The 25,000-nt window shown below is 47.2% G+C and overlaps 1 protein-coding gene across 3 annotated transcripts in view; it reads right to left on the bottom strand.

Moving 5' to 3' along the window:
• Positions 1-25,000, bottom strand: part of egflam (EGF-like, fibronectin type III and laminin G domains) — a 143,575-nt gene that overhangs the window by 80,183 nt on the left and 38,392 nt on the right. For all 3 annotated transcript variants that reach the window (XM_078215208.1, XM_078215209.1, XM_078215207.1), the window contains exon 9: positions 8,329-8,444. In XM_078215208.1, coding sequence (XP_078071334.1) covers positions 8,329-8,444 — 116 coding nt within the window. The remainder of the gene's footprint in view (positions 1-8,328; positions 8,445-25,000) is intronic.

Raw genomic sequence — 25,000 nt, 5'->3', positions numbered from 1 at the left:
AAGCTTCTTGAGTGTTGTCGGAGTTGCACCCATCCAGGCAAGTGGAGAGTCCATCACAGTTCTTACTTGTGCCTTGTAGATGGTGGGCAAGCTTTGAGGAGTCAGGAGCTGAGTTACTCACTGCAGAATTCCCAGTCTCTTTTAGCCACAGTATTTATATGGCGCGTCCAGTTCAGTTTCTGGTCAATGGTAACCCCCAGGATGTTAATAGTTGGGGGGGATTCAGCGATGGTAATGCCATTGAATGTCAAGAGGCGATGGTTAGATCCTCTCTTGTTGGAGATGGTCATTGCTTGGCACCTGTGGTACACAAATGTTATTTGCCACTTGTCAGCCCGAAGCCTGGATATTGTCCAAGTCTTGTTGCATTTGGACATGGACTGCTTCAGTATCTGAGGAGTCGCGAGTGGTGGATGGATCATCCACTTGGCATTTCTGGCTGAAGACTGCTGCGAATGCTTCAGCCTTATCATTCGCACTGATGCGCTGGGCTCCTCCATCATTGAGAATGGGGTTACTAATTGAATCTTCTCCCATTAGTTATTTATCAGCATTCACAACTGTATGTGGCAGGACTGCGGAGCTCAGATCGAGCCATAGAGTAATACAGCACAGAAACAGGCCCTTCAGCCGACTGGTCCATGCTGAGCATTGTGCCCTCCCAGCTAGTCCCAATTGCCCGTGTTTGGTCCATATCCCTCTCATCCTTTCCCATCCATGTACTCATCCCAATGCTTTTTAGATGTTGCTATTGAAGCTGCCGCAATCGCTTTCTCTGGCTACTCATCCATACACGCGCCACTCTCTACGTGAAGAAGTTGCCCCTCAGGCCCCTTTTAAATCTTTCCCCTCTCACCTTTAACCTATGCCCTCTAATATTCAATTCCCCTTCCTTGGGAAAAAGGCTATGTGCATTCATCCTATCTTTGCCCCTCATGATTGTACACTCCTCAATAAGGTCACCTCTCATTCTCCAAGGAATAAAGTCTTAGCCTGGCCAAACTCTCCCTTTCACTCAGGCCCACCAGTCCTAGCAACATCCTTGTAAATCTCCTCTGCAATATTTCCAGTTAATCAATGTCTTTTCTATATCCAAGGGTATCAGAATGTTCGGAGGGACCGACAGGAAGGTAAGGGAGGTGGTGTAGCTCTGATATTTAAGGATGATATCAGGGCGGTAGTGAGAGATGATATAAGTTCTATGGAAAAAAAGGTTGAATCCATTTGGGTGGAAATTAGAAATAGTAAGGAGAAAAAGTCACTGATAGGCGTAGTCTATAGGCCACCAAATAATGACATCATGGTGGGGCGAGAAATAAACAAAGAAATAACTGATGCGTGTAAAAATGGTACAGCAATTATCATGGGGGATTTTAATCTACATACCAATTGGTCAAATCAGGTCGGTCAAAGCAGCTTTGAGGAGGGGTTCATAGAATGTATCCGCGATAGCTTCCTTGAACAGTATGTAATGGAAGCTACGAGGGAGCAAGCTATCTTAGATCTGGTCCTGTGTAATGAGACGGGAATAATTAATGATCTTGCATTTAGGGATCCGCTTGGAAGAAGCGATCACAGTATGGTTGAATTTAAAATACAGATGGAGCGTGAGAAGGTAAAATCCAATACCAGTGTCTTGTGCTTAAACAAAGGAGACTACAAAGGGATGAGGGAGGAGTTGGCTAAGGTAGACTGGGAGCAAAAACTTTATGGTGGGACAATTGAGGAACAGTGGAGGACTTTCAAAGCGATCTTTCACAGTGCTCAGCAAAAGTATATACCAGTGATAAGGAAGGACTGTAGAAAAAGAGATAATCAGCCATGGATATCTAAGGAAATAAAGGAGGGTATCAAATTGAAAGAAAATACAAACAAAGTGGCAAAGATTAGTGGGAACCTAGAGGATTGGGAAATCTTTAAAGGTCAACAGAAAGCCACGGAAAAAGCTATAAAGAAAAGTAAGATGGATTATGAGAGTAAACTAGCTCAGAATATAAAAACAGATCGCAAAAGTTTCTACAAATATATAAAACAAAAAACAGTGGCTAAAGTAAACATTGTTCCTTTAGAGGGTGAGAAGGGGGATGTAATAACTGGAAATGAGAAAATGGCTGAGGCATTGAGCAGGTATTTTGTGTCGGTCTTCACAGTGGAAAACACAAATAACATGCCAAAAATTGATGACAGGAAGGCTATGGCAGGTGGGAACCTAGAAACTATCATTATCACGAAAGAGGTAGTGTTGGGCAAGTTAGTCGGGCTAAAGGTAGACATATGCAGTGGACAATGGGGAACCTGTGGATGTGGTGTATCTGGATTTCCAGAAGGCATTTGACAAGGCGCCGCACCAAAGACTGCTACATAAGATAAAGGTGCACGGTGTTACAGGTAATGTATTAGCATGGATAGAGGATTGGCTAACTAACAGAAAGCAAAGAGTGGGGGTAAATGGGTGTTTTCTGGTTGGTGATCAGTGACTAGTGGTGTGCCTCAGGGATCAGTGTTGGGACCGCAATTGTTTACGATTTACACAGATGATTTGGAATTGGGGACCAAGTGTAGAGTGTCAAAATTCGCAGGTGGCACTAAGATGAGTGGCAGAGCAAAGTGTGCAGAGGATGCTGAAAGTCTGCAAAGGGATATAGATAGTCTAAGTGAGTGGGCGAGGGTCTGGCAGATGGAGTACAATGTTGGTGAATGTGAGGTCATCCATTTTGGTAGGAATAACAGCAAAATGGACTATTATTTAAATAGTAAAAAATTGCAGCATGCTGCTGTGCAGAGGGACCTGGGTGTCCTTGCGCAGGAATCTCAAGGAGTTGGTTTGCAGGTGCAGCAGGGAATTAAGAAGGCAAATGGAATTCTGTCCTTCATTGCTAGAGGGATGGAGTTTAAAAACAGCGAGGTTATGTTGCAGCTGTATAAGGTGCTGGTGAGGCCACACCTGGAGTACTGTGTACAGTTTTGGTCTCCTTATTTGAGAAAAGATATACTGGCACTGGAGGAGGTGCCAACAAGATTCACTAGGTTGATTCCAGACTTGAGAGCGTTGGTTTATGAGGAGAGACTGAATAGACTGGAGCTACATTCATTGGAATTCTGAAGATTGAGGGGAAATCTTACAGAAACATATAAGATGTGTAACAGGTAAGGCAGATGAACTTAGAGCTTGGATTAGTACTAGGAACTATGATGTTGCTATTACAGAGACTTGGTTAAGGGAAGGACAGGATTGGCTGCTTAACGTTCCAGGATACAGATGTTTCAGGCGGGATAGAGGGGGATGTAAAAGGGGTGGGGGAGTTGCACTACTGGTTAAGGAGAATGTCACAGCTGTACTGTGGGAGGACACCTCGGAGGGTTCATACAGCGAAGCAGTATGGGTAGAGCTCAGCAATAGGAAAGGTGTAGTCACAATGTTGGGGGTTTACTATAGGCCACCCAACTGCCAGTGGGAGATAGAGGAACAGATATGTAGGCAGATTTTGGCAAGGTGTAAAAGTAACAGGGTTGTTGTGGAGGGAGATTTTAACTTCCCCTATATTGATTTGGACTCACTTAGTGCTAGGGGCATGGATGGGGCAGAGTTTGTAAGGAGCATCCAGGAGGGCTTCTTGAAACGGTATGTAGATAGTCCAGCTGGGGAAGGGGCCATACTGGACCAGGTATTGGGGAATGAGCCCGGCCAGGTGGTCAATGTTTCAGTAGGGGAGCAGTTCGGGAACAGTGACCACAATTCAGTAAGCTTTAAGGACTGATGGATAAAGATAAGTGTAGTCCTCAAGTTAAGGTGCGAAATTGGGGGAAGGCTAATTACAACAATATCAGGCAGGAACTGAAGACTGTAGATTGGGGCAGATGTTTGAGGGCAAATCAACATCTGGCATGTGGGAGGCTTTCAAGTGTAAGTTGATAGGGATTCAGGATCGGCACATTCCTGTAAGGATGAAGGATAAGTATGGCAAGTTTTGGGAACCTTGGATAACGAGAGATATTGTGAGCCTAGTCAAAGAGAAAAAGGAAGCATTTGTCAAAGCTAGGAGGCTGGGAACACACGAAGCAAGTGTGGAATACAAGGAAAGTAGAAAGAAACTTAAGCAAGGAGTAAGGAGGGCCGAAAGGGGTCACAAAAAAGCCTTGGCCAGCAGGATTAAGGAAACTCCCAAGGCTTTTTAGACATATATAAAGAGCAAGAGCGTAGCCAGGGAGATGTTTGGCCCACTCAAGGACAAGGGAGGGAATCTATGCGTGGAGCCCGAGGAAATGGGTGAGGTATTAAATGAGTACTTTGCGTCAGTATTCACCAAAGAGAAGGACTTGGTGGATGATGAATATGGGAAAGGATGTGTACATAGTTTGAGTCATGTTGAGATCAAAAAGGAGGAGGTATTGGGGTTCTTGAGAAATATTAAGGTAGACAAGTCCCCAGAATACTGAGAGAGGCAAGGGAGGAAATTGCTGGGGCCTTGAGAGAAATCTTTATATCCTCACTGGCTACAGGGGAAGTCAGTAAGAGTTTTAACAACACCAGGTTAAAGTCCAACAGGTTTATTTGGTAGCAAATACCATTATCTTTCGGAGCGCTGCTCCTTCGTCAGATGGAGTGGAAATCTGCTCTCAATCAGGGCACAGAGACACAAAATCAAGTTACAGAATATGATTAGAATGTGAATCCCTACAGCCAGCCAGATCTTAAAGATACAGACAATGTGGGTGGAGGGAGCATTAAGCACAGGTTAAAGAGATGTGTATTGTCTCCAGACAGGACAGCCTGCAAGTCCAGGAGGCAAGCTGTGGGGGTTACTGATAATGTGACATAAATCCAACATCCCGGTTTAGGCCGTCCTCATGTGTGCGGAACTTGGCTATCAGTTTCTGCTCAGCGACTCTGCGCTGTCGGGTGTCGTGAAGGCCGCCTTGGAGAACGCTTACCTGAAGAGCAGAGGCTGAATGCCCGTGACTGCTGAAGTGCTCCCCCACAGGAAGAGAACAGTCTTGCCTGGTGATTGTCGAGCGGTGTTCATTCATCCGTTGTCGTAGCGTCTGCATGGTTTCCCCAATGTACCATGGGAAGTCCCAGAGGATTGGAGAATTGCCAATGTTGTTTCTTTGTTTAAGAAGGGTAGCAAGAATAATCCAGGTAATTACAGGCCTTACATCAGTGGTAGGGAAATTATTGGAGAGGATTCTTCGAGACAGGATTTATTCCCACTTGGAAATAAGTGGATGTATTAGTGAGAGGCAACATGGTTTTGTGAAGGGGAGGTCGTGTCTCACGAACTTGATCGAATTTTTCGAGGAAGTGACGAAGATGATTGATGAGGATAGGGCAGTGGATGTTGTCTACGTGGACTTCACTAAGGCCTTTGACAAGGTCCCTCATGGCAGACTGGTGCAGAAGGTGAAGTTGCATGGGATCAGAGGTGAGCTGGCAAGGTGGATACAAAACTGGCTCGGTTGAAGAAGACAGAGAGTAGCAGTGGAAGGGTGCGTTTCTGAATGGAGGGCTGTGACAAGTGGTGTTCCTCGGGGATCAGTGCTGGGATCTTTGTTGTTTGTAATATATATAAATGATTTGGAGGAAAATGTAACTGGTTTGATTAGTAAGTTTGCGGATGACACAAAGGTTGGTGGATTTACAGATAGCGATGAGGACCATCAGAGGATACAGCAGGATATAGATCAGTTGGAGACTTGGGCGGAGAGATGGCAGATGGAGTTTAATCCGGACAAATGTGAGGTAATACATTTTGGAAGGTCTAATACAGATTGGAAATATACAGTAAATGGCAGAACCCTCAAGAGTATTGATAGGCAGAGGGATCTGGGTGTACAGGTACACAGGTCACTGAAAGTGCCAATGCAGGTGGAGAAGGTAGTCAAGAAGGCATACGGCATGCTTGCCTTCATCGTCTGGGGCATTGAGATTAAAAATTGGCAAGTCATGTTGCAGCTTTATAGAACCTTAGTTAGGCCACACTTTGAATATAGTGTTCAATTCTGGTCACCACACGACCAGAAGGATGTGGAGGCTTTGGAGAGGGTACAGAAAAGATTTACCAGGATGTTGCCTGGTATGGAGGGCATTAGCTATGAGGAAAGGTCGGGGAAACTTGGTTTGTTCTCACTGGAACGACGGAGGTTGAGAGGAGACCTGATAGTAGTCTACAAGATTACGAGAGGCACGGACACAATGGATAGTCAGAAGCATTTTCCCGGGGTGGAAGAGTCAATTACTAGGGGGCACAGGTTTAAGGTGTGAGGGGCAATGTTTAAAGGAGATGTACGAAGCAGATTTTTTACACGGAGGGTGGTGTGTGCCTGGAACTCGTTGCCGGGGGAGGTAATGGAAGCGGATACGGTAGTGACTTTTAAGGGGCATCTGGACAAGTACATGAATAGGATGTGAACACAGGGATATGGTCCTCGGAAGAGTAGGTGGTTTTAGTTAAGTCAGTAGCATGGTCGGTGCAGGCTTGGAGGGCCGAAGGGCCTGTTCCTGTGCTGTAATTTTCTTTGTTCTTTGTTCAAGATTATGAAGGGAATAGATAAGATAAAAGCAAGGAAGTTGTTTCCACTGGCGGGTGAAACTAGAACTAGCGGGCATGGCCTCAAAATAATGGGGAAGGAGATTTAGGACTGAGTTGAAGGGGAACTTTTTCACACAAAGGGTTGTGAATCTGTGGAATTCCCTGCCCAATGAAGCAGTTGAGGCTACCTCATTGAATGTTTTTAAGGCAAGGATAGATAAATTTTTGAACAGTAAAGGAATTAAGGGTTATGGTGAGCGGGTGGGTAAGTGGAGCTGAGTCCACAAAAAGATCAGCCATGATCTTATTGAATGGCGGAGCAGGCTCGAGGGGCCAGATGGCCCACTCCTGCTCCTAGTTCTTATGTTCTTATAACAGGGTGACCAAAACTGTACACAAACTCCAAGTCGGACATTCTAGGACGAGACGTCATAGTCTTAGGATAAGGGGGAGCAAATTTAAAACAGAGTTGAGGAGAAACTACTTCTCCCAAAGGGTTGTGAATCTGTGGAATTCGCTGCCCCAAAGTGCGGTGGCTGCTGGGATAGTGAGTAAATTTAAGGAGGAGTTAGACGGATTTTTAATTGGTAATGGATTGAAGGGTTATGGGGAGAAGGCAGGAAAATGGGAATGAGGAGCATATCAGCCGTGATCGAATGGCGGAGTGGACTCGATGGGCTGAATGGCCTAATTCTGCTTCTCTTTCTTATGAACTTATGAATTTATAAGCGCAGCCTCACCAACGACTTAAACAACTGCAGCATAATGTCCCAACTCCGATACTCAATGCCCTGACTGATAAAGGCCAGTGTGCGAAACGCCTTCTTCACCACCCTGTCTACCTGTGATGCCGCTTTCAATGAACGACGTCCTTGTGCTCCTAGGTCCCTCTGTTCCTCAACACTCCCCACGGCCCGAGCATTCACTCTATAAATCGTACTCTGGTTTGACTTTCCAAAATGCAGCACCTCACACTTTTAATTGAAATCCGTTTGCCAATCCTCGGCCCACTTCTCTAACTGATCAGGATCGCCCTGTAATTTTTGATAACCTTCTCCGCTATCAACGATACCTCCTAATATTGTATCATCTGCAAACTTACTAACCATGCCTTGTACATTCACATCCAATCTGATCTGATCTGTTGGTTGTGGGATCGCTGAGCTCCTTCTATTGCAGAACTTAGATAGAATCATAGAGCAATCCAGCACGGAAACAGGCCCTTCGGCCCAACTGGTCCATGCTGACCATGGCGCTCTCCAAGCTAGTCCCAATTGCCACGCTGCTTTTGATGTTGAACATGCCTGTCGACATGCAGCATTGTCTGTGCAGAGGGGGGGAGGCAGGAGATAAGCTGGTTTTGTAGCTCCTACCCTACCCCTTCAGTGGAGATTTGGGGCCCCCAATGCCAACCGCACCCCCCTCCCTCCCCACTTCAGGCCACCTCCCACCCCGACCCCCCCACCGCTCCCCCAACAGCCACCTCTCCCCCACCCCGGGCCACTTACCCCAACCACCCGCCTGCCCCCCAAGCCATCTCCCCCCCCACCCCACCCCGGCCACCCCCCTCCCTGGCCACCTACACCCCCGCTGGTCATCTCCCCACCAAGCCATCCCCCCCATCACGCCGCCCCCCCCCCCCCCCCCCCCCCGGCCACCTACTCCCCCCCCCCTCCTCCCTGGCCATCTCCCCCCCTCCCCCAGCCATCCCCCGCCCTCCGGCCACCCCCTCCCCGGCTACCCCATCCCTGGCGACCTCCCACAGCACATGTCACCCTGTCGCCAGATTCTCTGTTACCTCCTCGATGTAAACGTCAAAGTCCGAATCATCGATGGTGAATCCAATGTCATCGTCAATGCCGCTGTCCACGGAGTAGTGGTGTCCATAGCGACCACTGCCCAGCTCCTCCCCACCTGCAGCAAGCAAAGCGAGAGCTCCGTCAGCCACTGCGGCTCAAACTGCCAGTGCCACCCCTCCCGCACCCACCCCCAATCCCCAATCACAACACACTTCCCACTGTCCCAACAAAGGGCGGCATTGCCAAGCAAAGCCTGCAGGTGTTAATGCAGCTCAGCTATAGAGTGAGGAGAATGAAATGGATTGAAGCACTCAATGCCCCGTTAGTCATCCTGCAAACCAATAAAATGTCAGAAGTGAACACAAGTGTCTAGGAGTAAGAAAGCTGCAATTGTCCAGCTGACTCGGAAAATTCCCTGAAAGTGTCTCGCTGAGCTGAAATCAGAATTCATTCCCCAACCCCACCACCCTCCTCCCTATCCATAGAATACCTACTGTACAGAAGGAGGCCATCCCGTCCATCGAGGCTGCACTGACCACAATCCCACCCAGGCCCTATCCCCGTAACCCCACATGTTCACCCTAGTTAATCCCCCTGATACCAGGGTCAATTTAGCACGGCCAATCAACCTAAACTGCACATCTTTGGACTGTGGGAGGAAACCGGAGCACCCGGAGGAAACCCATGCAGACACGGGGAGAATGTACAAACTCCACACAGCCAGTGACCCGAGGCTGGAATTGACTCCGGGTCCCTGATGCTGTGAGGCAGCAGTGCTAACCACTGTGCCACCGTGCCATCCGTATCCAGCTCCATCATTTAATCCATCGCATATCCCAGACATGTGGGCTTGAATCTCCTCCCGTTTAGAAGATAAAGACTGACACTAAGAGTTTCTATAGATACGTGAAGAGGAAGAGGTCGGTGAAGACAAATGTAGGTCCCCTACAGACAGAAACGGGGGAATGTATAATCGGGGACAAAGAAATGGCCGAGCAACTGAATATATACTTTGGTTCTGTCTTCACAAAGGAGGACACAAATCAGATGCCAGAAATGTTGGAGAATGTAAGATTTAGTGGGAGGGAAGAACTGAGGGAGATCAATATTAATAGAGAAATGGTGCTGGGAAAATTGATGGTGGATAAATCCCCAGGGCCTGATAATCTACATCCCAGAGTAGTTAAGGAAGTGGCTCCAGAAATAGTGGATACATTGGTGGTCATCTTCCAGGATTCTATAGACTCTGGAACAGTGCCTGCAGATTGGAGGGTAGTGACTGTCACTCCAATATTCAAAAAGGGAGGTAGAGAGAAAACAGGGAATTATAGACCAGTAAGCTTAACGCCGGTAGTGGGGAAAATTCCCGAATCCATTATCAAGGACTTTATAGCGGAGCATTTAGAAAGCAGTGGCAGGATCAGACAGAGTCAGCATGGATTTATGAAGGGGAAACCATGCTTGATAAATCTGTTGGAATTCTTTGAAGATGTAACTAGTAGAGTTGACAAGGGGGAACCAGTCGATGTGGTAGATTTGGACTTTCAGAAAGCGTTTGACAAAGTCCTGCACAAGAGATTATCGTGCAAGATTAAAGCGCATGGGATTGGGGGAAGTGTATTGAGACGGATAGAAAACTGGTTGGCAGAGAGGAAACAAAGAGTAGGAATTAATGGCTGCTTTTCAAACTGGCAGGCAGTAAGTAACTAGTGGGGTGCCACAGGGATCGGTGCTGGGACCCCAGCTATTCACAATATATATTAATGATTTGGATGAGGGAACAAAATGTAACATCTCAAAGTTTGCAGATGATACCAAGTTGGGTGGGAGGGTGAACTGTGACGAGGATGCAGAGATCCTTCAGAATGATCTGGACAGGTTGGGTGAGTGGGCAAATCAATGGCAGATGCAGTATAATTTGGATAAATGTGAGGTTATTCACTTTGGAAGCGAAAACAAGAAGGCAGATTACTACCTGAATGGCTGTAAATTGGGAGAGGGGAGTGTGCAGCGGGACCTGGGTGTCCTTGTGCACCAGTCGCTGAAGGTAAGCATGCAGGTGCAGCAGGCGTTAAAGAAGGCAAATGGTATATTGGCCTTCATTGCGAGAGGTTTCGAGTACAGGAGCAGGGACGTGTTGTTGCAATTATACAGGGCCTTGGTGAGGCCACATCTAGAGTATTGTGTGCAGTTTTGGTCTCCTTTTCTGAGGAAGGATGTTCTTGCTCCCGAGGGAGTGCAGCGAAGGTTTACCAGGCTGATTCCAGGGATGACAGGACTGATGTATGAGGAGAGTCATAGAGGTTTACAGCATGGAAACAGGCCCTTCAGCCCAACTTGTCCATGCCGAATTTGGCCCACATCCCTCTATACCCATCTGACCCATGTAATTGTCTAAATGCTTTTTAAAAGACAAAATTGTACCCGCCTCTACTACTACCCCTGGCAGCTTGTTCCAGACACTCACCACCCGCTGTGTGAAAAAATTGCCCCTCTGGACACTTTTGTATCTCTCCCCTCTCACCTTAAACCGATGCCCACTAGTTTTAGACTCCACTACCTTTGGGAAAAGATATTGACTATCTAGCTGATCTGTGCCCCTCATTATTTTATAGACCTTTCTAAGATTACCCCTCAGCCTTCTACGCTCCAGAGAAAAAAGTCCCAGTCTATCCAGCCTCTCCTTATCACTCAAACCATCAAGTCCCAGTAGCATCCTAGTAAATCTTTTCTGCACTCTTTCTAGTTTAATAATATCCTTTCTATAATAGGGTGACCAGAATTGCACACAGTATTCCAAGTGTTGCCTTACCAATGTCTTGTACAACTTCAACAAGACGTCCCATCTCCTGTATTCAATGTTCTAACGAATGAAACCAAGCATGCCGAATGCCTTCTTCACCACTCTGTCCACCTGTGACTCCACTTTCAAGGAGCTATGAACCTGTACCCCTAGATCTCTTTGTTCTGTAACTCTCCTCAATGACCAACCATTAACTGAGTAAGTCCTGCCCTGGTTCAATCTACCAAAATGCATCACATCGCATTTATCTAAATTAAACTCCATCTGCCATTCGTCAGCCCACTGGCCCAATTGATCAAGATCCCGTTGCAATCCGAGATAACTCTCTTCACTGTCCACTATACCACCAATCTTGGTGTCATCTGCAAACGTACTAACCATGTCTCATAAATTCTCATCCAAATCATTAATATAAATGACAAATAACAGTGGACCCAGCACTGATCCCTGAGGCACACCACTGGTCACAGGCATCCAGTTTGAAAAACAACCCTCGACAACCATCCTCTGGCTTCTGTCATCAAGCCAATTTTGTATCCATTTAGCTACCTCACCCTGGATCCCATGAGATTTAACCTTATGCAACAACCTACCATGTGGTACCTTGTCAAAAGCCTTGCTAAAGTCCATGTAGACAACATTAACTGCACTGCCCTCATCTACCTTCTTGGTTACCCCTTCAAAAAACTCAATCAAATTTGTGAGACATGATTTTCCACTCACAAAGCCATGCTGACTGTCCCTAATCAGTCCTTGCATCTCTAAATGCCTGTAGATCCTGTCTTTCAAAATACCTTCCAACAACTTACGCACCACAGATGTGAGGCTCACTGGCCTGTAGTCCAGACTTTTCCCTGCAGCCCTTTTTAAACAAAGGCACAACATTTACAACTCTCCAATCTTCAGGCACCTCACCCGTGACTATCGATGATTCAAATATCTCGGCTAGGGGACCCGCAATTTCCTCCCTAGCCTCCCACAATGCCCTGGGATACACTTCATCAGGTCCCAGGGATTTATCTACCTTGATGCGCTTTAAGACTTCCAACACCTCCTTCTCTGTAATATGTACACTCCTCAAGACTTCACTATTTATTTCCTTAAGTTCCCCAACATCCATGCTTTTCTCAACAGTAAATACTGATGAGAAATATTCATTTAGGATCTCACCAATCTCTTGTGGATCCGCACATAGATGATCTTGTTGATCCTTAAGAGGCCTGACTCTCTTCCTTGTTACTCTTTTGCCCTTTATGTATTTGTAGAAGCTCTTTGGATTCTCCTTTGCCTTATCTGCCAAAACAATCTCGTGTCCCCTTTTTGCCCTCCTGATTTCTCTCTTAACTCTATTCCTACACCCCCTATACTCTTCAAGGGATCCACTTGATTCCAGCTGCCTATGCATGTCATGTGCCTCCTTCTTCTTCTTGACCAGGGCCTCAGTATCCCGAGTCATTCAGGATTCCCTACTTCTGCCAGCCTTGCCCTTCACTCTAAGAGGAATGTGCTTACCCTGAACCCTGGTTAACACACTTTTGAAAGCCTCCCACTTACCAGACGTCCCTTTGCCTTCGCACAGACTCCCCCAATTAACTTTTGAAAGTTCCTGCCTGATACCATCAAAATTGGCCTTGCCCCAATTTAGAATTTTAATTTTTGGGCCAGAGCTATCATTCTCCATAGCTATCTTAAAACTAATGGAATTATGGTCACTGGTTCCAAAGTGATCCCTCACCAACACTTCTGTCACCTGCCCTTCCTTATTTCCCAAGAGGAGGTCGAGTTTTGCCCCCTCTCTGGTCGGGCCATCCACATACTGAATGAGAAATTCCTCCTAAATACACTCAACAAATTTCTCTCCATCCAACCCTCTAATACTATGGCTGTCCCAGTCAATGTTGGGAAAGTTAAAATCTCCTACTATTACCACCCTATTTTTCTTGGAGCTATCTGTAATCTCTTTACATCTTTGCTCCTCAATTTCCTGCCGATTAGTTGGAGGCCTATCGTACAGCCCTCTCAAAGTGATTTCCCCCTTCTTATTTCTCAGTTCTACCTATATAGACTCAGTGGCCGAACCCTCGGATATATCCCCTCTCAGTACTGCTGTCATGTTTTCCCTAATCAAAAGTGCAACTCCCCCTCCTCTCTTACCTCCTGTTCTATCTTTCCTATAGCATCTGTACCCTGGAACATTGAGCTGCCAGTCCTGCCCCTCCCTTAGCCATGTTTCAGTAATTGCTATAATATCCCAGTCCCACGTACCCATCCATGCCCTCAGTTCATCTGCCTTGTCCGTCAGGCAAGGTAGAGAGATTGACCAGGTTAGGATTGTTTTCGCTGGAGTTCAGACGAATGAGGGGGGATCTCATAGAGACTTATAAAATTCTAACAGGACTAGACAGGGTAGATGCAGGGAGGATGTTCCCGGTGGTGGGGGAGTCCAGAACCAGGGGTCACAGTCTGAGGGTTCAGGGTAGACCAGTTAGGACGGAGGTGAGGAGACATTTCTTCACCCAAAGAGTGGTGAGCCTGTGGAATTCATTACCACAGGAAGTAGTTGATGCCAAAACATTGAATGTATTCCAGAGGTGCTGGATATAGCACTTGGGGCGAATGGGATCAAAGGTTACGGGGAAAAAGCAGGATCAGGTTATTGAGTTGGATGATCAGCCATGATTGTGATGAGTGGCAAAGCAGGCTCGAAGGGCCGAATGGCCTCTCCTGCTCCTATCTTCTATGTTTCTATTAAAGGGAGATCGACTGGAGGTCTTTTGGGTGCGTTATCGGGTAGATAGAGAGAAAATATTTCCTCTCCTCTGCTGATGGACCGTAGAACACTGGGCCTCATTTTAAAATAAGAATAAGATTATTCAGTTTAAAGTTTCTTTATTAATGTCACAAGTAGGCTTACATTAATTCTGCAATGAAGTTACTGTGAAAATCCCCTAATCCCCACACTCCAGCGCCTGTTCGGGTACACTGAGGGGAAATTTAGCACGGCCAATGCAACTAACCAGCACGTCTTTCGGACTGTGGGAGGAAACAGGAGCACCCGGAGGAAACCCACGCAGACACGGGGAGAACGTGCAGACTCCGCACAGACAGTGACCCAAGCCGGGAATCAAACCCGGGTCCCTGGCGCTGTAAGGCAACAGTGCCAACCACTGTGCCACCGTGCCGCCCAGGAGGAGATTGTTCCTCACGCAAAAGGGCAGCGCAGGTCAGGGACACCCCCCACCGCACCCCACCCCCCCCCCCCCCCCACTCCCCCGCCCCCGCGCTAACAGCCGCAGCTGTTCCCTCGGGTGGGGGGGCAGCATCATTTGGAGTTTTCAAGATTGAGATTAATAGATTTAAATTAGGTCACAGCCTCATGGAGGAGCTCCTGTGGGGCAACGTGTAACATGGGGCTATGGGTCACATGGGGCTATGGGTCACATGGGGCAATGGGTAACACGGGGCTATGGGTAACATGGGGCAATGGGTAACATGGGGCAATGGGTAACATGGGGCTATGGGTAACATGGGGCAATGGGTAACATGGGGCAATGGGTAACGGAGCAATGGGTAACATGACGCAATGGGCAACATGGGGCAATGGGTCGCATGGGGCAATGGGTAACATGGTGCAATGAGCAACATAAGGCAATGGGTCACATGGGGCAATGGGTAACATGGGGCAATGGGTAACATGGGGCAATGGGTAACATGGGGCAATGGGTAACATGGGGCAATGGGTCACATGACGCAATGGGTCACATGAGGCAATGGGTAACATGGGGCAATGGGTAACATGGGGCAATGGGTAACATGGGGCAATGGGTAACATGGGGCAATGGGTAACATGGGGCAATGGGTAACATGAGGCAATGGGTCACATGACGCAATGGGTAACATGGGGCAATGGGTAACACGGTGCAATGGGCAACATGGGGCAATGGGTAACATGGGGCAATGGGTCACATGACGCAATGGGTAACACGGGGCAATGGGTAACACGGGGCAATGGGTAACATGGGGCAATTGTTAACATGATGCAATGGGTAACATAATGGAATGGGTAACATGACGTAATGTGTAACATGGTGCAATGGGTCACATGGGGCAATGGGTCACATGGGGCAATGGGTCACATGGGGCAATGGGTCACATGGGGCAATGGGTCACATGGGGCAATGGGCAACATAAGGCAATGGGTCACATGGGGCAATTGGTAACATGGGGCAATGGGTAACATGGGGCAATGGGTAACATGGGGCAATGGGTAACATGGAGCAATGGGTAACATGGGGCAATGGGGAACACGGGGCAATGGGTAACATGGGGCAATGGGTCACATGGGGCAATGGGGAACACGGGGCAATGGGTCACATGGTGCAATGAGCAACATAAGGCAATGGGTCACATGGGGCAATGGGTCACATGGGGCAATTGGTAACATGGGGCAATGGGTAACATGGGGCAATGGGTAACATGGGGCAATGGGTAACATGGAGCAATGGGTAACATGGGGCAATGGGGAACACGGGGCAATGGGTCACATGGTGCAATGAGCAACATAAGGCAATGGGTAACATGGGGCAATGGGTAACATGGGGCAATGGGGAACACGGGGCAATGGGTAACACGGTGCAATGGGTCACATGGTGCAATGGGTCACATGGTGCAATGGGCAACATGAGGTAATGGGTAACATGGGGCAATGGGGAACATGGTGCAATGGGTCACATGGGGCAATGGGGAACATGGGGCAATGGGTCACATGGTGCAATGGGTCACATGGTGCAATGGGCAACATGAGGTAATGGGTAACATGGGGCAATGGGGAACATGGGGCAATGGGTAACATGGGGCAATGGGTAACATGGGGCAATGGGTAACATGAGGCAATGGGTAACATAAGGTAATGGGTAACATGGGGCAATGGGTCACATGGGGCAATGGGTAACATGGGGCAATGGGTAACATGAGGCAATGGGTAACATGAGGCAATGGGTAACATGAGGTAATGGGTCACATGAGGCAATGGGTAACATGGGGCAATGGGTAACATGAGGCAATGGGTAACATAAGGTAATGGGTAACATGGGGCAATGGGTCACATGGGGCAATGGGTAACATGGGGCAATGGGTAACATGAGGCAATGGGTAACATGAGGCAATGGGTAACATGAGGTAATGGGTCACATGAGGCAATGGGTAACATGGGGCAATGGGTAACATGAGGCAATGGGTAACATGAGGCAATGGGTCACATGGGGCAATGGGTAACATGAGGCAATGGGTAACATGGGGCAATGGGGAACACGGGGCAATGGGTAACATGGGGCAATGGGTAACATGGGGCAATGGGTAACATGGGGCAATGGGTAACATGGAGCAATGGGTCACATGGAGCAATGGGTAACATGGGGCAATGGGTAACATGGGGCAATGGGTAACATGGGGCAATGGGTAACATGGGGCAATGGGGAACATGGAGCAATGGGTAACATGGGGCAATGGGTAACATGAGGCAATGGGTAACATGGGGCAATGGGGAACATGAGGCAATGGGTAACATGAGGCAATGGGTCACATGGGGCAATGGGTAACATGGGGCAATGGGTAACATGAGGCAATGGGTCACATGGGGCAATGGGTAACATGGGGCAATGGGTAACATGAGGCAATGGGTAACATGGGGCAATGGGGAACATGGAGCAATGGGTAACATGAGGCAATGGGTAACACGGTGCAATGGGTAACATGAGGCAATGGGGAACATGGAGCAATGGGTCACATGAGGCAATGGGGAACATGGAGCAATGGGTAACATGAGGCAATGGGGAACATGGAGCAATGGGGAACATGGAGCAATGGGTCACATGGGGCAATGGGTAACATGGTGCAATGGGGAACATGGAGCAATGGGTAACATGGGGCAATGGGTAACATGGGGCAATGGGTAACATGAGGCAATGGGTCACATGGGGCAATGGGTAACATGGGGCAATGGGTAACATGGGGCAATGGGTAACATGAGGCAATGGGTCACATGGGGCAATGGGTAACATGGGGCAATGGGTAACATGGGGCAATGGGTAACACGGTGCAATGGGTAACATGGGGCAATGGGGAACATGAGGCAATGGGTCACATGAGGCAATGGGGAACATGGGGCAATGGGTAACATGGGGCAATGTGTCCGTATGTGTGTGTGAATGTGTGTGTGTGTGTGTGTGTGTGTGTGTGTGTGCACCATGTGCGTCTGCCTGCCTGCAGATGTCCGTCCATCTGTGCATGATATGGTGTCGAGCCCCTCATGCTATGAGCCCCTGATGACAGTCTGGCGACCTGTTCCAGACATAATTAGCCACAGAAACAGAGAAAAGTCTCACCGATGCACCATCAGGGCACAGAGAGGCTGAGAGAGAGGATGTGCAATGAGGTAAGTTTAAAAACACTTCAGTGTTAAAGATCCCCCAGGAGACAGTGCCCATAACATGCTGAGATTTAACATTCAGTTTAGGAGTGAGAAACTTGGGTCAAAAATAACTGTGCGAAATGTAAATAAGTGTAATAGCAAAGGAATGAGGGCAGCATTGTCTGGAGTGGACGAGGAAAGGAGTTTCGCAGAAAAGGTGCTTGATCAGCAATGGCAGACATTTATGAAAATAGCTCATGACTCACAACAGAGATCGATCCCAGTGAGGAAGCAGGATTCTAGATAGGGGATAAATCAACTGTGATTAACCAAGGAAGTTCAGATTAGTATTGAACTGAAAGGAAAAACATACAATATGGCAAAGGTCAGTGGTAAGTCAGAGGATTGGGAAAGTTTAAAAAAAAACAACAAAAGATGACAAAATATTATAAAGAGGGGGAAGTTACGCTGTGAGGGTAAACTTGCCAGTAATATAAAGGCGGACAGTAAGAGCTTCTTTAAATTTAGAAGAAGGAAGGAAGACAGAGGCCAAAGTGAACATAGACCCCTTAGAGAATGAGACTGGGGAAATAATAATGGGGAAGGAGGAAATGGTACTGGAGTTAAACAAATACCTTGCAGCAGTCTTCACAGTGGAAGACACGAATAACGTTCCAAAAACCCAGGAGCAGAAAGGGGGAGGAAATAAATACAATAGCTGTCCCTCGAGAAAATGTACCAGGGAAACTAAAGGAGCTAAAGGCCGATAAGTCCCCTGGACCTAATGGGTTGCATCCTAGGATATTAAGTAAGTTTATTTATGAGTCACAAGTAAGGCTTATGTTAACACTGCAATGAAGTTACTGTGAAATTCCTCTATTAAAGGATGTAGCTACAGAGATAGTGGATGCACTGATCGTAATCTTTTGATTTGATTTGATTTATTATTGTCACATGTATTTGGATACAGTGAAAAGTTTTGTTTCTTGCGTGCTACACAGACAAAGCATACCATTCGTAGAGTACATAGGAGAGAAGGAAAGGAGAGGGGGGCGAATGTATTGTTGCAGTTACAGCTAGGGTGTAGAGAAAGATCAACTTAATGTAAGGTAGCTCCATTCAAAAGTCTGACAGCAGCAGGGAAGAAGCTGGTTCTGAGTCAGTTGGTACGTGACCTCAGACTTTTGTGTCTTTTTCCCGATGGAGGAAGGTGGAAGAGAGAATATAAATGAACTGAACAACACTGTGTGTTTACAATGTGTTTCTGACATGGAAAATGTCCCAGGGTGTTTGACAGAGCTCTAGTCAAAACATGATGCCAATTCAAAGAAGGAGATTTGAGGAGAGGTGAACAAAAGGTTTGGCCAAAGTTGTCATTTTTAAGGGGCGCAGAGATGGAGAGGTTTAGGGAGCGAATTCTGGAGTTTAGGGTCTAAGACACAGCTACCAATGGTGAAGGGGCTTTGTGAGGGAATTCCAACCTAAAACTGTCTACCCAGAGGAAATGGCCTGAAGATGCAACCAATCTTTGTCTTGGATAGCAACATTATACAACCCAACCCCTCAGCACACCCTGCGACCTTACTTACTGGCCTTCTCCATACCCTAAATCCCATCTCACCTTCTCACTATTGTCCCGCGCCCATTGATCACCCATGAACATATCTAACTATCTCCCAGTCAAACCTCGTCAATGCCCATCGCTGGGAACTCATTCCAAAGCTGGGTTGCTGCTTGATCGATAAGATCGACATCCAGCAACCCTTCCTACTCCCAACAAAGCTCACTCCCACCAGCCGACCCGGAGAGATTTGAACAATTTGACTGGAGAAACCTTTTCCTATGGCATCCCACCCAGTCATGCCTGGCATGTTCTTCAATAGAGCCATGGAAATGCACAGCACAGACTCGCCCACACTCTCCTCCCAACTCTGCAAAATTTTACCTCTCCGGTATTTTCCAGTTACTTTTTTGAAATTATTATTGAATCTGTTTCCACCGGCCTTTAGGCAGCACCTTCCAGAACCCAACAACTTGCTGTGCAAGAGAAAAAAATCCCAGTTCCTTCACCAGTTCCTTTAAACCAGCATCCTCTGTGAATTGTGGACGGAGAAAGAATGGCTACAATAATGATTTAACAACAATAATAGCAATAGTAGCTTTAAAATGGCTTTTCTGGCTGAGAGCTAAGCATGCTGGCATTTGTGGTCAACTTATAACTAAAACCAGATGCAGGATTGTGGATAAAAAGACATAGAAACATAGAAAAACAACAGCAAAAAACAGGCCCTTCAGCCCCACAAGTTGTGCCGAACATATCCCTACCTTCTAGGCCTACATATAACCCTCCATCCTATTAAGTCCCATGTACTCATCCAGGAGTCTCTTAAAAGACCCTATTGAGTTTGCCTCCACCACCACTGATGGCAGCCGATTCCACTCGCCCACCACCCTCTGAGTGAAAAACTTCCCCCTAACATTTCCCCTGTACCTACCCCCCAGCACCTTAAACCTGTGTCCTCTCGTAGCAGCCATTTCCACCCTGGGAAAAAGCCTCTGAGAGTCCACCCGATCTATGCCTCTCAACATCTTATACACCTCTATCAGGTCTCCTCTCATCCTACGTCTCTCCAAGGATGATGTGCAGCCTTTGTTGTGCCAGCGATAACTCGGAAGAGAACAACCATCGTAAGAAGACCTGTACCCTGAAGGATGCTTCAGAGGAGAAGAAGATAGATTCTACATCGAGGGTATTTCTTGGCCAAGGTTTTCCTAAACTCGGCAGCATCTATTTTCAGCTAAATAGTTAAAGTTGATGTTCAGTTAGAGTTAGAGTTCAGTAAAGAGTTAATGAGTTGCAAGAGTTGGTACGAGAAGTTTTAAATGAAGAAATTGTGGAATTCCTGTCCTTGTTTGTCCCATTAAACGGGAATGCTTGCAGATGTTTATATTAAAAGCCGGATAACAGTATTGACTCCAGCGCTAACAGTTTCTCCTGATTTACTCCAATGTTTGTTTTCCATAGAACAGAGAAAACTGAGGGGGGATCTGATCGAGATGTACAAAATTACAAGGAACATAAATTGCATAGATAGGAAGAAACTTTTCCCTGAGTATAGAGGGGTCAGCAACCAGGGGGCATTGATTTAAGTTAGGGAGCAGGAGATTTAGAGGGATTTGAGGAAAAAATCTTTTCAGCCAGAGGGTGGTGGGAATCTGGAACTCAGTGCCTGAAAGGGTAGGAGAGGTGGGAACCCTCACAATATTTCTTGATCAATTGGGCCAGTGGGCCCGACGAATGGCAGATGGAGTTTAATTTAGACAAATGCGAGGTGATGGCATTTTGGTGGATTGAACCAGGGCAGGACTTACTCAGTTAATGGTAGGGCGTTGGGGAGAGTTACAGAATAAAGAGATCTAGGGGTACAGGTTCATAGCTCCTTGAACGTGGAGGCAGAGGTGGACAGAGTGGTGAAGAAGGCATTCAGCATGCTTGGTTCCATCGGTCAGAACATTGAATACAGGAGTTGTGACGTTTTGTTAAAGTCATACAAGACATTGATAAGGCCACACTTGGAATACTCTGTGCAATTCTGGTCACCCTATTATAGTAATGATTCTATTAAACTAGAAAGAGTGCAGAAAAGATTTACTAGGATGCTACCGGGACTTGATGGATTGAGTTATAAGGAGAGGCTGAATAGACTAGGACTTTTTTCCTTGGAGTGTAGGAGGCTGAGGGGTGATCTTATAGAGGTCTATAAAATAATAAGGGGCATAGACAGGGTAGATAGTCAATATCTTTTCCCAAAGGTAGGGGAGTCTAAAACTAGAGGGCATAGGTTTAAGGTGAGAGGGGAGAGATGCAAAAGTGTCCAGAGGGGCAATATTTTCATACACAGGGTGGTGAGTGTCTGGACCAAGCTGCCAGAGGTAGTAGTAGAGGCGGGTACAATTTTATCTTTTAAAAAGCATTTAGACAGTTACATGGGTACGATGGGTATAGAGGGATATGGGCCAAATGCGGACAATTGGGATTAGCTTAGGGGTTTTTAAAAAAAAGGGCGGCATGGACAAGTTGGGCCAAAGGGCCTGTTTCCACGCTGTAAACCTCTAAGCATTTGGATGAGCACTTCAAACACCATGGCATAGAAGGCTATCAACCAAGTGCTGGAAAATGGGATTAAAATATATAGATGACTGGCACAGACACACACATGATGGGCTGAAGGGCCTCTTTCTGTGCTGTAAAACTCTATGGCTGGAACTCTCCTATCCTGCCCGCCACTGGAATTTTAGTGGGCGGGTTGCTGACAGTGTGAAACCCCAGTGACAGGCGCTTTTAGACCAGCGCGGCTGGAGAATTCTGCCCTAAGGCCGGAATGTTCCGACTGTTCGCGCCGGCGGGATTTTCCCATCCTGCCACAGTGAACAGAGATTTGACTGGCCCTTGGGCAGTGCCGTGGGGGGGCCCAGGCTGGCACTGCCAAGGGGGCAATGCGCAGGGGGGCCTTGATTGTCCCTCTTCACTCCAGCGGGGTCAGGCGCCAGCTTCCGGCAAGTGGGGAGCTGTACTAACCCCTGTTGGAGTGAAACATTCCTGGCAGGGGGCAGGGGAGAGGCTTGTGGGCCCAGAGATTTCAGTACCGGGTCCACTGATTATATTTAAAAGTGATGGAGATGCGCATTAGCATAAATTATTCAGCTCTGTGCCGATTACTGGCACGCAGCTGACGGCACGGGAAATCCGGCTGCCGGAGACGCGCGGAGGATGTGACCCCCAGCGAGGAGCCCACGAAACAGCTCCCGCCTGGGTCTCCCGCTACAAAAGCAACGCGGCGGGATAGGAGAATCGCCCCTACTCCCTCAACAAAACCTTTTCATCCGTCTGCTTTCGAAACCCAGTCTCTTTGCGATCACGATTCGCTAAAACAATTTGCAGGATAGCAGGAAAAAGCTGGGAAAAGTGAGAACAACAGAGAGTTCCTCTCTGGGGGCTAGCAGGGGTGAGATGGTGCGAGTGGCCTCCTTACTGTTTCTACAACAGCGTTGTATTTACAAAGATTCTTGTTGTTGTCAGTAATTCAAAAATCAGAAGGCTTTTTGATATCCCATGATGCTGATCCCGTGATTGGAGAATAATTGGATAAAACAGACCAGCATTAGATAACAGGAAATGGGAAGCTGGGATCAGCGATATTAAATGCTAACTAGATACCTGTGGCTGGCAATGTACTCGACGTTTGTTAAACTCTCACTGTTCAGGGCAACCTCACAAATCGGATCTCTGGGGGTGCCGGTGTTGGACAGGGGTGGGCACAGTCAGAAGTCTCACAACACCAGGTTAAAGTCCAACAGGTTTATTTGGTAGCACTAGCTTTCGGAGCGCCGCTCCTTCATCAGGTGGCTTACCCCACTCACCTGATGGAGGAGCAGCCCTCCGAAAGCTCGTGATTCCAAATCGGAGAGTGGGCAGATTCCACCCATCCTCCAACAGGGCTCCTGAGGAGAATTATAAATTCTACCCAAAGTCCCATCCTCTCTCTGCTCTGAGGTTAATTTGCTCAGAAAGCCACCTGGTTCTGTTCTGCTCCATGTAAAGAAAGAACTTCCATTTTCATAGTGCCTTCAACAACCAACCGTGGGTGGCACGGTGGCACAGTGGTTGGCACTGCTGCCTCGCAGCGCCAGGGACCCAAGTTCAATTCCAGCCTCGGGTCACTGTCTGTGTGGAGTTTGCACGTTCTCCCCTGTGTCTGCGTGGGTTTCCTCCGGGTGCTCCGGTTTCCTCCTGCACTCCAAAGATGTGTGAATTAAGTTGATTGGCCATGATAAACTGCCCCTTAGTGTCAGGAGGATTGGTAGGGTAAATGTGTGGGGTCATGGGGATAGAGCCTGGGTGGGATTGTTGTCGGTACAGACTTGACGGGCTGAATGGCCTCTTTCTGTATTGTAGGGATTCTACGAACCACTCAAAGTGTTTTACAGTCAATAAGGTGTGTTCAGTAGTGATAGGGCCTGGATTTCCGTCACTAATGGAGGTGCGGGTGTGAGATGCTGAACTCAGTATTCTTTTATTCATTCGTGGGACATGGGCGTCACTGGCTGGCCAGCATTTATTGCCCATCCCTAGTTGCCCCTGTTCAGAGGGAAGTTGCGAGTCAACCACATTGCTGTGGCTCTGGAGTCACATGTAGGTCAGACCGGGTAAGGGCGGCTTCTCTAAAGGGCATCAGTGAACCAGATGGGTTTTTCCAACAATCAACAATGGTTTCATGGTCATCAGTAGATTTTTAATTCCAGATATTTATTTACTGAATTCAAATTCCACCGCTGCCGTGGCGGGATTCAAACCCAGGTCCCCAGAACATTAGCTGAGTTTCTGGATTAATAGTTGAGCGATAATACCACTAGGCCGAGGCCTCCCCATTTGCTGGTATGACAATCCTCCTCTGCCTTCCTGACCCCACACCATTTGCCTCTCGGCAGGTGGGAAGGCCTTGGGTCGAAAGCACACACATGCACCACTTCCGAGGTCAGGGTCCCCACTGGGAGGACAGGGGAAAATTGCTTTTCCTCCCACACGCTACTTCCGTGTGCTGGCGCGGGATTTGCAAACCATAAAATAAAGCACTCCCTTGGACAGTCCCTGACCTCTGGGCAGAAATCCGGTGAGGAGTCAGGAACATGCTGAAAGGTAAGTGTAAAAATGTTTCAACATCTTCAAATGTCAATATTCGATGCTGTACTGTAATGTGTGCGTGTTTTTAATGCAACGATTGATCACAGAGGTCTGTCCTACAAAGACCATTACACTGATCAACATTGAATAATTGTGCATTACAATACTTTTCCAATCATCAAAAGTGCCATAACACATTAAACATATAAACAAAAAATGTCCTGTCAGCCTCTGCTGTCATGTTTTGTGCTGTGATTCAAGCCAATTCTCAGTGCTGGCTGTTCAAAAAAAACTGGTCTTGTAAGTAGAAAGAAAATCACTTATATCTGTTCCACTCTGTTGTGAAATAAAAATGGAACAACATTCTGTTCTGTCATTTTCAGGCAATGCAGCAGGAAACTTTTGTTGTGACAACTGGAGCTATTATGAATGCTTGGCTGGGTTTCAAAATCTATAATGGCTTCAGTTCAGCAGGTGGTCTATTGGTAGAAGATGATTGAAACTTTTAAGAGGCTGTAATAACAGAACATGCCACTGAAGTGTTTTTTTTGTTTGTTGACAAACTTAATAGGCACCTGAAGGATTAAGATTTATTTTTGCGCAGGAATAGTTTTTTCACTATCAATGTTTTCATGTTTGGTTTTGGGATTTTATTAGATTGTTGGAGGTTCAATATTTTTCCAATGATTATAAAATAATTTACATTGCTGTTGCATGGCTCCTGGTACAGAGTGAATACTGGAGGAGTGGCTTTGGAGGACACCTGTGGGGGTGGGG

This window comes from Mustelus asterias, chromosome 6 (genome assembly GCF_964213995.1).
Source record: "Mustelus asterias chromosome 6, sMusAst1.hap1.1, whole genome shotgun sequence".
Classification (NCBI taxonomy): Eukaryota; Metazoa; Chordata; class Chondrichthyes; order Carcharhiniformes; family Triakidae; genus Mustelus; species Mustelus asterias.
This window is presented reverse-complemented; position numbering and strand designations above follow the sequence as displayed.